Source organism: Aquarana catesbeiana, linkage group LG09 (assembly GCF_042186555.1).
Source record: "Aquarana catesbeiana isolate 2022-GZ linkage group LG09, ASM4218655v1, whole genome shotgun sequence".
NCBI classification, from domain to species: Eukaryota; Metazoa; Chordata; class Amphibia; order Anura; family Ranidae; genus Aquarana; species Aquarana catesbeiana.
In genome coordinates, this window is record NC_133332.1 from 41,228,690 (window position 1) to 41,245,850 (window position 17,161).

Consider the following 17,161-nt stretch of genomic DNA (forward strand, 5'->3'; position numbering starts at 1 on the left):
TGTTGTAGAATGGCTCCTCTCCACAGTATCTCAATTCATTCTCTGTGACCACGCCGTCACGCTGTACCACTACACAGACGACCGGGAGTCCTCGGTTACCTCCTTCAGGGGTCTCTGAAACTATCGCACTGCTGCTCCAGCACGCTGTTATGTAAGGCCGGATCAAAGACTGCTCACAGACGACCAGGAGTCCTCGGTTACCTCCTTCAAGGGTCTCTGGATCAATCACTCTGCTGCTCCAGCACACTGTGATCTAAGGCAGGATCGCTGACTGCTGTTCCACTCCGCGCAGAGTAGGCCACAACTCTGTGTAACACACACACCTACAGAGCCCTGCTGTCAGGCCATGCGTCCCAGGAACAAGAGACCTAAGGTGGCCACTCCCAGCCTTTTTATAGGCTTCCCACAATGGAGTTCTTTCCTCTGAGGTTTGTGGGAGTTACTGAGCATTGTGGGTAGGTCAAATTAATGTCCAAATGTAAACAAACAAAATACTTCCATGTCAACTTGAAAAGTTAAAAGAAATAAAGATGCAGTACTTTTATATTTTGGCCGCTAGATGGAGCCAGTTGCTAAGATATAACATAACATTAAGTTACATCAAAAATGTCCCCCGCTACACATGGAAAGTGATGGAGATCTTACAGGGCAAAGTGTAGGTGGCCACACCTTCCTCTACTCTAACAAACCTCCCAACCACATTAACCAACCAGTTTACACCAAAAGGGTAAAACACTGGCAATTTTACCTAGCATTAATCCTAACTGCCTACTTTAGCACACACCTAAGTAGGTGGGCGCTACATACACCCCCTCCTTAAATCACAACTATCCCCAGTTGTGGAAAAAAAAAGAATCCACAGACCAGGAAACAGTCCTACCTACCTCCTAACATGAGGCATCCCATGTTTTCCTACTTTGCGGTGATGTGTGTGTGTGACATAATAGAAATAAACATGAGTGTCTTCACAAAAATCACAATTACAATACTGTACAATTTCCTAACTATGAGTCCCTATGACTACAATCAATACAAGAAGAAAATATCACCACTCCTGAAGGAGAAATGTTTTAATTACTTCAGGTCTTCATCTGTAATATCCTCAGACAGCTGTCTTTTCCAGAAGATACCTGCAGAAGAAAAAACATAGGCACACATCCTATTCTATATTCTACCTTCACATTCACAATTTTTGTTGGCATGGGTAACACTACCAGGACTACCATCCCCTAAAAAGGAGTCTGGGAACTCCTGGAGGACAGAGTCTGAGTAGACACGCCAGATAGTTACATTTAAGTCCATGAGCCCAAATACTTTCTGAGTGACTCCAACGGGAGTTCATAACATTTAAAAAAAAAAACTAACTTTACAAAAGGGACTGACAGGGACAGCAGATGATTGTGTCCATTCTGAAGCTGTTGCCCTGTGTAGGAAGTCCGTGGGAGAGCCCACCCTAACCCATCTGCACACTTGCAGTCCAAGGCTTAGTCCAGCATATCTGTAATAACACTACAGATAATACCGGGGGTCCGGCAGTCTTTTCCGCATGTCTGTGTGTGTCACGCTGGTAACCTTTCCTTTGGGGCGTGACTCCACCCCCTCCTCTCACTGGTCCAGCGCACGAGGAACTGTAGCTCTTCATTTCTATGGTGTACGCCAGTGACCCCTGGCGGCAGGCACAATAGAATTGCAGGTTAAACAGCAACTACTGTTTCACAGTGAAAATGTCCCTTGTGATGTCCCAACTGTAAGAGACATGTTCCCTGCAGTCTCCGGCCACACCACCCCCTGTGTCCATGTTTCCAAGGGCAACAGCGACATCCATAACTCCATCCACATTTTCAACTGTGTAGCAGGATCATTTTGGCAAACAGTGGCAGTGCTGGCGCTGTACCCACGCCAGACATCTCTGTACAAATGGCAAGGTGCTGCCTGCGATGGTCCCTTAGGACTATCCGGAAAACAGTCACTGATTTGCAGGTACTGTCTGCAAGGTTTCTAGAGGTAACGGACTAGCAGAAAAGTAAAATCTCGGTGGGACCTCCATGTAGCGCACTACCCCCGTAGGAGCTGCTGGGTAGTTCATTCTTTTCTGTAGTGTGTTTCTGTTACCCCCTTTCCCTTCATAGATTGACACAGCAGACAGTTCATAACATTTAAACATTTAATTTTATTCTTTTCTGGCACTCATTGCGGTACTGCATCACAGAGTCACTCTGAATAACTCTTACAGATTTGGCATTAAGTGAAGCAAATCCTGTGAATACATAGCCCAGATCACGTAGAGCCACTGTGAATAACTCTTAACCTGCACTTGCTTCAGATTACACTTTGCAGCTTTCCTTCCTCCTGTTTACTGCTACTTCCTGACCATAAGCAATTCCAGTATAACCAAAGAACGTTACTCTGAATAAAGTTCCTTGGGCTGACAGATCGGATTTTTCTGAGGTATTAATTCTTTAAGGCCCAACTCCCTTTGCACAGACTTCTGTATTGACCCGCACACCAATGCTCTTTGCGAGGTATTGATTTTCTAAGGCCGAAGATCTGTACCTTCTCCTCCAAGACCCGCACTTTAACACCTTTATGTCTCTTAGAAGCACTGTTTCCCTGGGTTTCTACTCACTTGTACTCCTGAGCAACCGTAAATGCTTACCACAGAGAGTCCTCTCCCAGTCTTTGTTTCTGTTAGTAGTAGCAACTTCCTCCTGATGTCTCCTCCATTTCTCCTCTCCACATGGCACATTCCCCTCCCCAGAGGTGAGAGCACCCGAGCTACACCAGCCTCTACATGCTGTCTTCTTCTCCAAAAATCCCTCCAGAAGCATGTGACCTTTGCTTTTATAGCAGTCCCACCTCTGCCAAGGCAAAACAATGATTGGTTCAGAGGGGTCTCCAAAACTACCTGCCACTCTATTCCTTTAGTCCACCCACTTTCCAGAACATTTCATGGAAAGTGATGGAGATCTTACAGGGCAGAGTGTAGGTGGCCACACCTTCCTCTACTCTAACAAACCTTCCAACCACATTAACCAACCAGCTTACACCAACAGGGTAAAACACTGGCAATTTTACCTAGCATTAATCCTAACTGCCTACTTTATCACACACCGAAGTAGGTGGGCCCTACAGTAACTTTATTTGTTATGTGCAAATTGCATTTTTCAGTCTGATACATTTCTGTAGTTCATAAACATTTATTCATTCCTTTTAATAAGAATATTTCGTCTTTGTCTATAGTGCTATATTTCCTTCTTTATCTTCTGAATAGGGATGAGCCGAACACCCCCCGGTTCGGTTCGCACCAGAACCTGCGAACGGACCGAAAGTTCGCACGAACGTTAGAACCCCATTGACATCTATGGGACTCGAACGTTCGAAATCAAAAGTGCTAATTTTAAAGGCTAATTTGCATGGTATTGTCCTAAAAAGGGTTTGAGGACCCGGGTCCTACCCCAGGGGACATGTATCAATGCAAAAAAAACTTTTAAAAACGGCCGTTTTTTCGGGAGCAGTGATTTTAATGATGCTTAAAGTAAAAAAAAAAAAAAAGTGAAATATTCCTTTAAATATCGTACCTGGGGGGTGTCTATAGTATGCCCTCTAAAGTGAAGCGTGTTTCCCGTGTTTAGAACAGTCCCTGCACCAAATGTCATTTTTAAAGGAAAAAATCTCATTTAAAACTGCTTGCGGGTTTAATGTCATGTCGGGTCATGGCAATATGGATGAAAATCAGTGAGACAAACGGCATGGGTACCCCCCAGTCCATTACCAGGCCCTTTGGGTCTTGTATGGATATTAAGGGGAACCCCGCACCCAAATTAAAATAAGGAAAGGCCCTATATACTCTGAACAGCAGTATACAGGCGGTGCAAACAAGACAGGGACTGTAGGTTTGTTGTTAAGTAGAATCTCTTTGTAATTTTGAACGGGTACATTTTTAACGTGTTTAGCTCCAGCCAAAAAATCTTTTTTAAGCTTTTTGGAAAACATAGGGAAGGGTTATCACCCCTGTGACATTTGTTTTGCTGTCTTTCCTCCTCTTCAGAAGATTTCACCTCACTTTTTGTCCCAATGAAAAATGTTTTTTGAAAATTTGGGTTTTTTTGTGGAACAAGGATTGGAAAGCATCAGTGGAAAGGAGAAATTGTTTTCCCATATTAACTCTTACAGGAGAGAATTTCCCTTCCTAGGGGTAGATTTCATCTCACTTCCTGTTGTCTCCTTCCGTTTGCAAGTAGGAGTCGTTTGTAAGTTAGATGTTTGAAAGTAGGGTCCTGCCCTATATACTCAGCAGAAATTTGGGCCTTAGGTGTTGCTGTGGCCACAACACTGTAAGCCCTCACAGGGCCCTGCTGTGAAATATTAGATCAAGAATTGTAATTACATGCCCCTGTTGAACAGGAGCTGAAAAATTAGGCCTTAGGCACTGGTGCTGGTGCCACAACACTGCAACCCCTCACAGACACTAGTTGGAACGCAGGAACGAGCCCTGCTGCAAAGTATTGCATCAAAAATTGTAATTACACGCCCCTGTTAAACAAGGGCTGAAAAATTGGGCCTTAGGCACTGGTGCTGGTGCCACAACACTGCAACCCCTCACAGACACTCTAGTTGGAACACAGGAACGAGCCCTGCTGCAAAGTATTGCATCAAAAATTGTTATTACACGCCCCTGTTAGACAGGGGCAGAAAAATTGGGCCTTAGGCACTGGTGCTGGTGCCACAACACTGCAACCCCTCACAGACACTCTAGTTGGAATGCAGGAACGAGCCCTGCTGCAAAGTATTGCATCAAAAATTGTAATTACACGCCCCTGTTAAACAGGGGCAGAAAAAATGGGCCTTAGGCACTGGTGCTGGTGCCACAACACTGCAACCCCTCACAGACACTCTAGTTGGAATGCAGGAACGAGCCCTGCTGCAAAGTATTGCATCGAAAATTGTAATTACACGCACCTGTGGGGCAGAAAAAATGGGCCTTAGGCACTGGTGCTGGTGCCACAACACTGCAACCCCTCACAGACACTCTAGTTGGAATGAAGGAACGAGCCCTGCTGCAAAGTATTACATCAAAAATTGTAATTACACGCCCCTGTTAAACAGGGGCTGAAAAATTGTGCCTTAGGCACTGGTGGTGGTGCCCAGAACCAAAAATGTTCTTTCAAGCTATCAGCGTGATGATTGAGGAGGAAGAGGATAATTACTCAGGGATAGTCACTCAGCATCAGCATAGGCAGTCTTTGAAGGGATCTGAGATTTCAAAAAAAATTATTCGGTTACATCAGCATCAGGTGCTTGGTAGCTGGTGGTGATCCAAGACTGATTCATTTTTATGAAGGTCAGCCGATCGACCGAGTCGGTGGACAGACGCACCCTGTGATTGGTTACCACGCCTCCAGCAGCACTGAATGTGCGTTCCGAAAGAACGCTGGATGCAGGACAGGCCAGTAGCTCAATTGCATACTGTGCAAGCTCTGGCCAGTGATCCATCCTCAAGACCCAGTAACCCAGAGGATTTTCGGTGGGAAAGGTGTCCAAGTCTGATCTTGCCCCTAGGTATTCCTGCACCATGTAAAACAGACGCTGGCGATGGTTGCTGGAACCGATCATACCTTGGGGCTGCGGACCAAAAAATTGTCTGAACGCATCGGTCAGACGGCCACCTTCTCCACTGCTCCTTCTTTGACTGACCGAAGCCTCAGCAACACGTTGTCCAGAAACAGGAGTTTGTAACCTCCCAGTCTCTGGGAACGCGTTGCAAAGAGCTTTCTGCAAGGCCTCCCGAAGATGTTTCATCCTCTGCTCCCTCTGCGATGGCAAGATAAGGTCCGCAACCTTACCCTTGTAACGTGGATCAAGGAGGGTTGCAAGCCAGTATTGGTCCTTCTTGATACCACGAATACGAGGATCCTTACGCAGGCTTTGCAGGATCAGGAAGGCCATGCAGCGTAGGTTTGCTGAGGCATTCGGTCCGGAGTCCTCTGGGTCACTAAGGACGACAACGTCCGCAGCCACCTCCTCCCAGCCACGTACAAGTCCATGTGTTTCTTGGGACTGATCCCTTAAAGACTGCTGCTGATGCTGAGTGCCAGGCTCCACCTCCATACTGACACAATCTTCCTCCTCCTCCTCCTCCTCGTCCTCTTCCTGTGTGATCGGCCGGGCACGCAGGAACACTGTCTGGATAAAGGGGGCCTTAAGAGCTAAGGAAGTCCTCCTCTTCCTGCCTCTGTTCTGCCTCAAGTTCCCTGTCCATTATTCCACGCAGCGTGTGCTCCAACAGGTGGACAAGGGGGACAGTGTCACTGATGCATGCACTGTCACTGCTCACCATCCTCGTGGCCTCCTCGAATGGTGACAGGACAGTGCATGCATCCCTGATCATGGCCCACTGGCGTGGGGAAAAAAAACAAGCTCCCCTGACCCTATCCTGGTGCCATAGTCGCACAGGTACTCATTGATGGCCCTCTGCTGCGTGTGCAGCCGCTGCAGCATGGCCAACGTTGAGTTCCACCTGGTGGGCATGTCACAGATTAGGCGGTTCTTGGGCAGGTTAAACTCCTTTTGGAGGTCCGTCAGCCGAGCACTGGCATTATATGACCGGCGGAAATGCACACAGACTTTCCTGGCCTGCCTCAGGACATCCTGTAAGCCCGGGTACCTGCCCAAGAACCGCTGCACCACCAAGTTAAGGACGTGAGCCAAACAGGGCACATGGGTCATTTGTCCCTGTCGGAGGGCAGAGAGGAGGTTGGTGCCATTGTCGCAAACCACCATTCCTGCCTTAAGTTGACGTGGCGTCAACCACCTCTGAACCTGCCCCTGCAGAGCTGACAGAACCTCTGCCCCAGTGTGGCTCCTGTCCCCCAAGCACACCAGCTCAAGCACTGCATGGCATCTTTTGGCCTGCGTACTTGCGTAGCCCCTTGAACGACTACGGAGCACCGCTGGTTCCAAGGAAGAGGCCATGGAGGAAGAAGAAGAGGAGGGGGTGGAGGAGAGAGGTGTGTCACAATCGTTAGCATTTTGGAGGCGTGGTGGCGGAACAACCTCCAACACTACTGCACCTTGTCCTGCATCCTTCCCAGCTGCCAGCAGAGTCACCCAATGCGCCGTGAAACTTAGGTAACGTCCCTGTCCATGCCTGCTGGACCATGAGTCAGCGGTAATATGCACCTTACCGCTGACCACCCTGTCCAGCGAGGCATGGACATTGCCTTCCACATGCCGGTAGAGAGCCGGAATCGCCTTCCATGAGAAAAAGTGGCGTTTGGGTACCTGCCACTGAGGAACCGCACATTCCACAAACTCATGGAAGGGGGCAGAGTCTACCAACTGAAAAGGCAGCAGTTGAAGTGCTAGCAATTTTGCCAAGCTAGCATTCAACCGCTGGGCATGTGGATGGCTGGGAGCAAACTTTTTTCGGTGGTGCAGCAACTGGGGCAGGGAAATTTGCCTGGTACAATCTGACGTCGGTGTACCAAAAGCAGATTGCCCACAAGTACTTGGCTGTGACACACCTAATTCTACACCTTCATTCCTCTCACTGCAGGTCTCAGAGAGGACTGGAGGTCTAGTGGGGTTGGAAATCTCAGCTGATGAGGAGCAAGGAGAGATCCTCTTTGTTCTTTGGTGTGGGTCTTTTAGATACGCTTGCCAACGAACTGCATGGCAGGTCAACATATGTCTGGTCAAGCATGTGGTACCCAAGCGGGAGATGTTTTGGCCACGTGAGATACGCTTGAGACATATGTTGCAAATAGCAGCGGTGCGATCTGATGCACTCGTCTCAAAAAAGGCCCACACCAAAGAACTTTTTGAATAACGTGCAGAGACTGCAGCGCCCTGCACATGTGGAGCTTTGGGGTGTGATGCAGTCAATGTGCTGCTCTTAGGCTGGCCCCTGGAGGGCATCCTGCCTTGTTGGTGATGTGCCGCCTCCTCCTCCTCCTCCTCCTCCTCCTCCTCTCTCCTATCAGGCACCCACGTTGAGTCAGTGACCTCATCATCCCCTCCCTCCTCATCACTGGAGCAAACCTGGCAGTATGCTGCAGCAGGGGGAGCATGACTGCCAGATTGCTTTCCTTCTTGGGCACCCCCTCTGTCCGTGCTCATGTTACTGCCTTCATCGAGCTCAGTATCATCATCAGAGCCTTCCAAACGCTGGGCATCCTCCTGGAGCATGTACCCAACACTGTGGTCAAACAGTTCGAGGGACTCCTCAGGAGGACATGGTGGAGCTAGGGAAGGAGTCACTGATGACATTGAGCTGAGGGAAGAGGCCGCTGCTTTGCCAGACAAAGCACCCTGGGCATGGGTGAGAGAGGATGAGGAGGATGAGGACGGCTTGGTCATCCACTCGACCAAGTCTTCCGCATGTTGCGGCTCAACACGTCCAGCTGCCGAAAAAAAGGCCAAGCCTGTCCCATGGCCACGTGCTGATGAGGATGCACCGTCTCCACGACCAGCACTAGACACAGAGACTGCTTGCCCTCTCTTATTGGCTTGTGACTGTCTGCCTCTCCTTCTTGGCCTTCCAGACATACTAATGGCCTGTAGCTGCACTAAGCTGGGATATATATAACTATATATATATATATATAGATATATATATATGTACTGATACTGCAGCTAGCAAAATCAACTGCTTGCCTGTAGTATGAGAACACCACCAACCTTCTACAGGTAGCTTTAGCTGAACACTGTGAGGTGGACGCACCCCACTAACTTGTAGGTTTAGCTGAACACTGTGAGCAGGACGCACTGCACTAACTGTAAATAGTCTAGCTGCCTGACCGTGGTACTAATAGGATCAAAAGAACACCAGTAATTTTCTTCAGGTAGCTTTATATACTGTAACCAGACAAGCCTGCCTGTCAGTAGGAAGATAACAGGAACGGATCTAGCTGAACACTGTGAGCAGGACGCACTGTACTAAATGTAAATAGTCTAGCTGCCTGACCGTGGTACTAATAGGATCAAATAGAACACCAGTAATTTTCTTCAGGTAGCTTTATATACTGTAACCAGACAAGCCTGCCTGTCAGTAGGAAGATAACAGGAACGGATCTAGCTGAACACTGTGAGCAGGACGCACTGTACTAAATGTAAATAGTCTAGCTGCCTGACCGTGGTACTAATAGGATCAAATAGAACACCAGTAATTTTCTTCAGGTAGCTTTATATACTGTAACCAGACAAGCCTGCCTGTCAGTAGGAAGATAACAGGAACGGATCTAGCTGAACACTGTGAGCAGGACGCACTGTACTAAATGTAAATAGTCTAGCTGTCTGACCGTGGTACTAATAGGATCAAATAGAACACCAGTAATTTTCTTCAGGTAGCTTTATATACTGTAACCAGACAAGCCTGCCTGTCAGTAGGAAGATAACAGGAACGGATCTAGCTGAACACTGTGAGCAGGACGCACTGTACTAAATGTAAATAGTCTAGCTGCCTGACCGTGGTACTAATAGGATCAAATAGAACACCAGTAATTTTCTTCAGGTAGCTTTATATACTGTAACCAGACAAGCCTGCCTGTCAGTAGGAAGATAACAGGAACGGATCTAGCTGAACACTGTGAGCAGGACGCACTGTACTAAATGTAAATAGTCTAGCTGCCTGACCGTGGTACTAATAGGATCAAAAGAACACCAGTAATTTTCTTCAGGTAGCTTTATATACTGTAACCAGACAAGCCTGCCTGTCAGTAGGAAGATAACAGGAACGGATCTAACTGAACACTGTGAGCAGGACGCACTGCACTAAATGTAAATAGTCTAGCTGCCTGACCGTGGTACTAATAGGATCAAAAGAACACCAGTAATTTTCTTCAGGTAGCTTTATATACTGTAACCAGACAAGCCTGCCTGTCAGTAGGAAGATAACAGGAACGGATCTAGCTGAACACTGTGAGCAGGACGCACTGCACTAAATGTAAATAGTCTAGAAGATAACAGGAACGGATCTAGCTGAACACTGTGAGCAGGACGCACTGCACTAAATGTAAATAGTCTAGAAGATAACAGGAACGGATCTAGCTGAACACTGTGAGCAGGACGCACTGCACTAAATGTAAATAGTCTAGAATTTAACAGGAACGGATCTAGCTGAACACTGTGAGCAGGACGGACTGCACTAAATGTAAATAGTCTAGAAGATAACAGGAACGGATCTAGCTGAACACTGTGAGCAGGACGCACTGCACTAAATGTAAATAGTCTAGAAGATAACAGGAACGGATCTAGCTAAACTGAATACAGTGTATATATATATATGCAACACCTGGGATGCATATATATACACAATACACTGTAAGTGCAGCTAACTGACTGACTGTTCTGCCTAATCTATCTAACTCAAATCAAATGACACTGTCTGTCTCTCTCTCTCTTTCTCTATCTATGAACGCCGGAACACACACTACACAGGGCCGCCGTGCAGGCGGCCTAATATAGTGTGGGGCGTGTACTAAATCCCCTGAGCCATAATTGGCCAAAGCCTCCTTGGCGCTGTGATTGGCCAAGCATGCGGGTCATAGTGCATGCTTGGCCAATCATCAGCAAGCAATGCACTGCGATGCCGCAGTGAATTATGGGCCGTGACGCGCCACACGAATTTGGCGCGAACGGCCCATATCGTTCGCAATTCGGCGAACGGGCGAACAGCCGATGTTCGAGTCGAACATGGGTTTGACTCGAACACGAAGCTCATCCCTACTTCTGAATGGTTTCTTTAGATCAGTGGTCTCAAAACTGCAACCCAGGGGTCAAATGCGGCCCTTTGCTTGCTTTTATCTGGCCCTTGCAGTACTATTTCATCCACTGATACAAATACTGGAGCATAATTCCCCTACTGACATCAACAATGGGGCACAGTTCCTCCTAATGACACCAGTGATGGGACACAATTCCTGCCAATGACACCGATGATGTGTCAAAATCTCTCTGTCAGGGCTGGGCTCAGCCCTTCCTTCTCTGAGCTGGCCACTCAGCTGTCGGCTAATTGCCAGCTCCTTTCTCTCTCCACAGTTATCCAGCTGTTGTTGATTCTGCTCGTCAGTCCTGCCTACTTAAAGTCATCCAGCTCACTTGATCTCTGCCTTCGCCTTTGTCAACATCACAGAGACTTTCTCCTGCGTTCCTGTTGAAGACTTGCTCGGCTGACGTTCCTTCTGGCTCCTGATTCTGCTTGCTGTACTACTACGTTTATCTCTGGCTCTCTGACATTTGCTTAGCTGACTACCCGATCCGGTTACTAAACTCTAGCTTGTTTTGACTACGCTTACTCTGTTTACCTTATTATTAGTATTATTAAACAAGTGTGATTTAACTTTACTTCTGTCTCGGTCTGATTCATGGTTCCTGATACTCTCCCAATGACACCAACAATGGGACACAGTTCCTCCCAATTACACCAATGATGGGGCACAATTCCTCCCACTGACACCAATGATAGGGCATAATTTTTTCCAATGAAACCAACAATGGGACACAATACCTCCCAATTGCTCCAATTTTGGGATAACATTTCTCCCAAGTGACACCAACAATGGGACACAATTCCTCCCAATGACACCAGTGATGTGACATAATTTCATAATTTCCAATGACATTTAAGAAGGGTGAAATACCTCCCACTAACACCAATGATGGGGCACAACTCCTCCACTGAAACCAAAGAAGGGGTATTGATTTTTCCCACAGACGCCAGGACCTTTTCGACTTCCAATGGCCACAGTCTGGCCCTTCTAAAGTCTGCAAACTGGCCCTTTGTTTAGAAAGTTTGGAGACCCCTGATTTCGATTATGCCCAGATGGTGCATTGCTTGTAAAAATCAGCAGGCACTGAACAGAGATTAGAAAAAATCAGAGAAATTTTATTTTTAGAGGAAATATTCCAAAGAACCATCATCAGAACCATCATCAACAGAGCAAAAAAGGGGAAGGATATTGGGGCCATCTTCCACTTCTTAAGTCCACTGCCTAGTGAGTCCCAGCTTTGGTCAAGCATCCCAACAGATCACTTTACTAGCTAGTGGTAGTTAGTCACATTTAACCAGACCTGTTCTGTAAGGTTGAAGGCATTTTACCACTTACCCAGCTAGTCACTTTAGTCTTCTCAAAGTTTTATTGCTCCAGTTTTACAGGGAGAGAGGGTTAGGGCCAGCTCACACCATGTGCATTCCTGTAGGATTCACATGTGACCTGGGTGCAGTGTATTTTCAGCCCATTCTTTTGCATTGTCTGAAATGTCACCAGACTGTGCCAAATGTAGTTCATGCACTACTTTACATATCGCAGAGCAACAGCAAAGCAACCTGCATTTGTGGTGTCCTTAAGTTTACACTGACACCCGCTGCAGATTGCAAGTGCAGTTTTTTTTAACGCAGTGTGGGAAATGTGCACAGAACGTGGGTTTTCTGCACCACTGTCTAGTGTGAACTGGCCCTTAGGATTAGGTCTCCAAAGCAACCAGCGCTTCCAGACTCCATTAGTCCAAGAGTGTGCCAGACTCCTCTGAGAGCGGACACCAATCCCCCTCCAGCAGAACATTTTCGGGCTCTGCCACCTTCAAAGCCATACCCTCTTCAACCAGGCAGGGCAACTTGAAGAATTCTGTACTAGACCCCATAGGATTCAAACCTACATAGCACAAAACCTTGCTAGAAATTTACTCAGAAGCCCCAAACATTATATATATTGTTTTAGCAGACACCCTAGGGAAAAAATAGTGGTCGTTGCAACTTTTTATGTCACACGGTATTTGCGCAGCAATTTTTTTAAATGCTTTTTTGGGGGGGAAAAAACAGTTTCATGAATAAAATGAAATTTAAAAAAAATTACGTTAGCCTGATTTTTTTGTATAATGTGAAAGATGATGTTATGCTGAGTAAATAGATACCTAACATGTCACACTTTAAAATTGCGCACACTTGTGGAATGGCGCCAAACTTTAGTATTTAGAAATCTCCATAGGTGACGCTTTAAATTTTTTACAGGTTACATGTTTAGAGTTACACAGGAGGTCTATTGCTAGAATTATTGCTCTCGCTCTAATGATCGTGACGTATGTAACCTGTGTGTATCTGGCTCTGATACTAGCCAGTGCCTCACCAGCCACTGACCTCACCGCACATCACTGTTTTTCTCATAGTCTCCTGGTAAAGTCCTACAAAAACCTGTTGAACCTTCAGGTGAAGTCCACCTAAGGCAGCTCCCTGAAATGCTGTGGTAACAATGCTGCACTGCTCCTCCATGCACATTTGAGATTGCACTGTCTCTTGGGAATACATTTCTTGAGCAGAAACACAAGTGGAAACAGGCATAGTTCAAGTTGGCATACTATAGACCATTATCTCCATCCACTACACATGGAGTTGAGTTCTGAGGATGCAAAGATATGTACAGTATGTGAGACACAGAATATCATTGTTGATTATGTGAGTCAAATACTGGCGACTCCCCAGCCTAGTTTTGCATCATTTTTCTTTCTGTTTTTGATATTGTATAGGGATCTTGAGGACTTTTATTTTTAAGCGGTGCCATTCTGTTGCACCAGACTGACAGCAGAGTAGATCTGAAGATATTTGGTCATCATTACATATACTAATGTAGAATATTATCCTGTTGTATTACAGAATATAGGATTCAATATTTGCATTTTAAAGTATTCTTGCAATGTTCTTGTTTTATCCTATAAAGATTCTTTTAACCAATAAATGACAGGTTCTAACCCAGGTTATTTTATATTAAACAGAAGTTAAACATTTATCACTGGACTGACTATGGACTTACTCTCCCGTAGAAGAGATTAGAAAAGTTGTTGAACTGTGCAAGGCAACACACAAAAACCATAAACAATTTCAAAGTAATAAACAAGATCACCTTACATGCACAGATGTTGCACTGATGATGTACTGATTTTTGTAGTTAAATGTATTTTGTTTCTATATGCTACAGCTTTTTTTCTCATTTGTCCAAATTACGGTTGTTTTCAAATAAATGTTTTTTTTTTTTTTTTTATTAAAAATGTATACTTTATTTTGCAAGAAAATATACAAAAAAAAATACTTCAACAGGGTACATTCCACTCTGTACTGCGGCGCAGTGCATAAATACACTACATAACAATACATTTCCAAGCATACAAATAAATTACATTCATCCTGCGGTATGATGCCTGATGTGTTGTGCAGAGTAATAATACCCCGAAACATCACATCATGCATGACGCCGCATTACCCTGAAAGCATTACTTCAAAAACATGTAAAAAAAAGTCAAATACTGTCAGGTAGCATTCAAATGGGCAACGGGTGTGATGGAGAGAGGGGGTGGAGGAGATGGGGTAGGGGAGGGAGAAAAAGAGTTCACAGGCCCAAAGCTTTATTGAACTGTCAAGGGATACACGGGGGAAAGGGGGGGAAAGGGGAAATCTTCAGACTTCCTCTTCCTCCTTGAAGTCCATCAAGTGATAGTCTCTGAGCAGACTGTGTACCAGTCTGCGACAGTCCTCGATGGACATCCTCTCCCGCTCTTGCATGAGGCGCTTTCTGGCGCACCACAAAGCGTCCTTAAAGCAACACCCGCCAGGCACCGTCAATGTCCTCCTGTGAATGAGTTCCACAGAAGAGTCCGTTCAACACAGCAAAGTGTGTGATAGCAGTCTGTGGTACAAAGTCTTTCAGTTCAGGTTCCAAGGCTCTCAACAGGTCCCGTGCAAAGGGGCACTCCCAGAAAACATGAAAAGCAGTTTCCTCCTGGATGATGCAAAAGGGGCAGTGCCTGTATCTGCACAGGTTTCTGACATGCATGAATGTCCTGAGTGGCAACCCCCCTTGGATTGCCATCCATGCCAGATCTTTGTGCCTGTTGGTGAGTCTCTTTAAAGAAACTTTCCTCCAGACCACTTTGCAAGTGGCTGCAGGGAGGCCTGGAACAGTCTCAACTATGTCCGCTGCTCTAATTAACTTGTGGATAGTTTTTGGCTTCCACAAATCAGGCTTCACTCCATGCAGCCCCAGCTCCTTAGTAAACTTGAAAGTGTCCAAGTAGTACCAAGGGGTATCCCAGTTGTAGGGGATGGAGCTGTCCCATTTGTCCCATCCAAGGGTCTTCCAAAGAGGCAGGAGGAAAAAACGGGACATAGAGTTACCACCAGAATCCACAGTTCTGTCAACCAATGTCCTGCGGATGCAGTTACAAGCAAAGCACATCCTCAGTAATGTGGCGATGTCAGTTACGCCCTTACCGCCCTTGAGGGGTTCCTTGAACATAACCCCCCGCTTCACTCTGTCCATTTTGGAGCTCCAGGTGACAGTTCATTGAGGAAACCATGAATGCCAACATGTACTGTGACATACTGAAACAGAGCATGATCCCCTCCCTTCGGAGACTGGGCCGCATGGCAGTATTCCAACATGATAACAACCCCAAACACACCTCTAAGATGACCACTGCCTTGCTAAAGAAGCTGAGGGTAAAGGTGATGGACTGGCCAAGCATGTCTCCAGACCTAAACCCTATTGATCATCTGTGGGGCATCCTCAAACGGAAGGTGGAGGAGTGCAATGTCTCTAACATCCACCAGCTCTGTGATGTCATCATGGAGGAGTGGAAGAGGACTCCAGTGGCAACCTGTGAATCTCTGGTGAACTCCATGCCCAAGAGGGTTAAGGCAGTGCTTGAAAATAATGGCGGCCACACATTGGGCCCAATTTGGACATTTTCAGTTGGGGTGTACTCACTTTTGTTTCCAGCGGTTTAGATATTAATGGCTGTGTGTTGAGCTATTTTGAGGGAACAGCAAATTTACACTGTTATACAAGCTGTACACTCACTACTTTACATGGTACCAAAGTGTAATTTCTTCAGTGTTGTCACATGAAAAGATATAATAAAATATTTACAAAAATGTGAGCGGTGTACTTACTTTTGTGAGATACTATATATACCATATTTTGTAGATGCTCTAACTTTCACACAAACTGTTCTGGAAATTTTATAGAGAAAATTGAGTACTGTCCGTGATACTTTTTTTATTTGCACTAACATACAATTTTTCAGGACAAGCTTTCGGGGTATGTCCCCTTCTTCAAGGTCCAAGCAGTACTGACTCACAAATTTTTAAGCAGAATGTTAAAGGAGAAAAAAAAAAAGAGAAAACCAAACACATACAAATCAATGGTAATAAAGATAGCAGCAGAGTTAGTGAGATAGATAAGACAGAGGGAGAGCTAGGGGGGAATGGGGGGGGGGAATGCTAGTCACAGAGCGGTCGTAAAACTTTAGCATAATGTGTAAGGAAACCAATATCTAAATTCAGGCCATTATTCTTCGTGTCAAAAAGAAGTATCATTCTTAGTTCAAACGTTTTCCTTTCCCGGATAGTTCTGAAATTCCCTTTAAGAACTAAGACATTGAGGTCTTCTATAGTGTGGTCCGATTGTGAGAAATGATGTCCCACAGGTGTGCATAAACTGTCTTCTTTATGTTCTTTGATGGTATGTCTGTGCAAATTCATCCTCGCTTGCAACTTCTGTCCTGTTTCACCAACATAAGATCCTTTGCTGCACCTTTTGCATTGGATGAGGTACACAACATTACTTGAGGTACAGCTGTAAGATCCCGTGATATTGAAGGTCCCATTTGTGTGTGTAACACTTTTGGATAGATTTATCTGGTTGCATAGTTTGCAGCGTTTTTTATTGCAGGGTTTACTTCCATTATTTGTGACTTCATGATCAGAGTGAAGTTTCCTGCTGATTAGTTTGTGTCTGAGGTTGGGTGGTTGTCTGAAAGCCAATAATGGGGGTTGTTGGAATATTCCTTTCAGAGTTTCATCCTCTGTTATAATGGGTTGTAAATCTTTGATTATCTTTTTGATCCCTTCAAGTGCTGGGTTGTATGTGGTGACTAGAGGTACTCGGTTATTTGTTTTTTTCTCTGTGTATTGGAGGAGATTTTCTCTTCGGGTTTTCAAGGCTGTGTTAATGCTGTTGTTGATGGTTTTGTCTTTGTAACCTTTCTTATGGAAGGAATCTGCCAGTGTTCTGAGATGTTTATCTCTGTCTTCTGGGTCTGAACAAATTCGGTGGTATCTGATGGCCTGGCTGTGTATGATGGCCCGTTTGGTGTGTTGTGGGTGAAAACTGGA

The 17,161-nt window shown here is 45.7% G+C and overlaps 1 protein-coding gene across 2 annotated transcripts in view; it reads left to right on the top strand.

Moving 5' to 3' along the window:
- Window positions 1–15,887, top strand: part of LOC141107539 (antigen-presenting glycoprotein CD1d1-like) — a 55,717-nt gene extending 39,830 nt beyond the window's left edge. For both annotated transcript variants that reach the window (XM_073598342.1, XM_073598343.1), the window contains exon 6: window positions 13,765–15,887. In XM_073598342.1, coding sequence (XP_073454443.1) covers window positions 13,765–13,771 — 7 coding nt within the window. In that variant the 3' untranslated portion in view covers window positions 13,772–15,887. The remainder of the gene's footprint in view (window positions 1–13,764) is intronic.
- The last annotated feature ends 1,274 nt before the right edge of the window (window positions 15,888–17,161 follow it).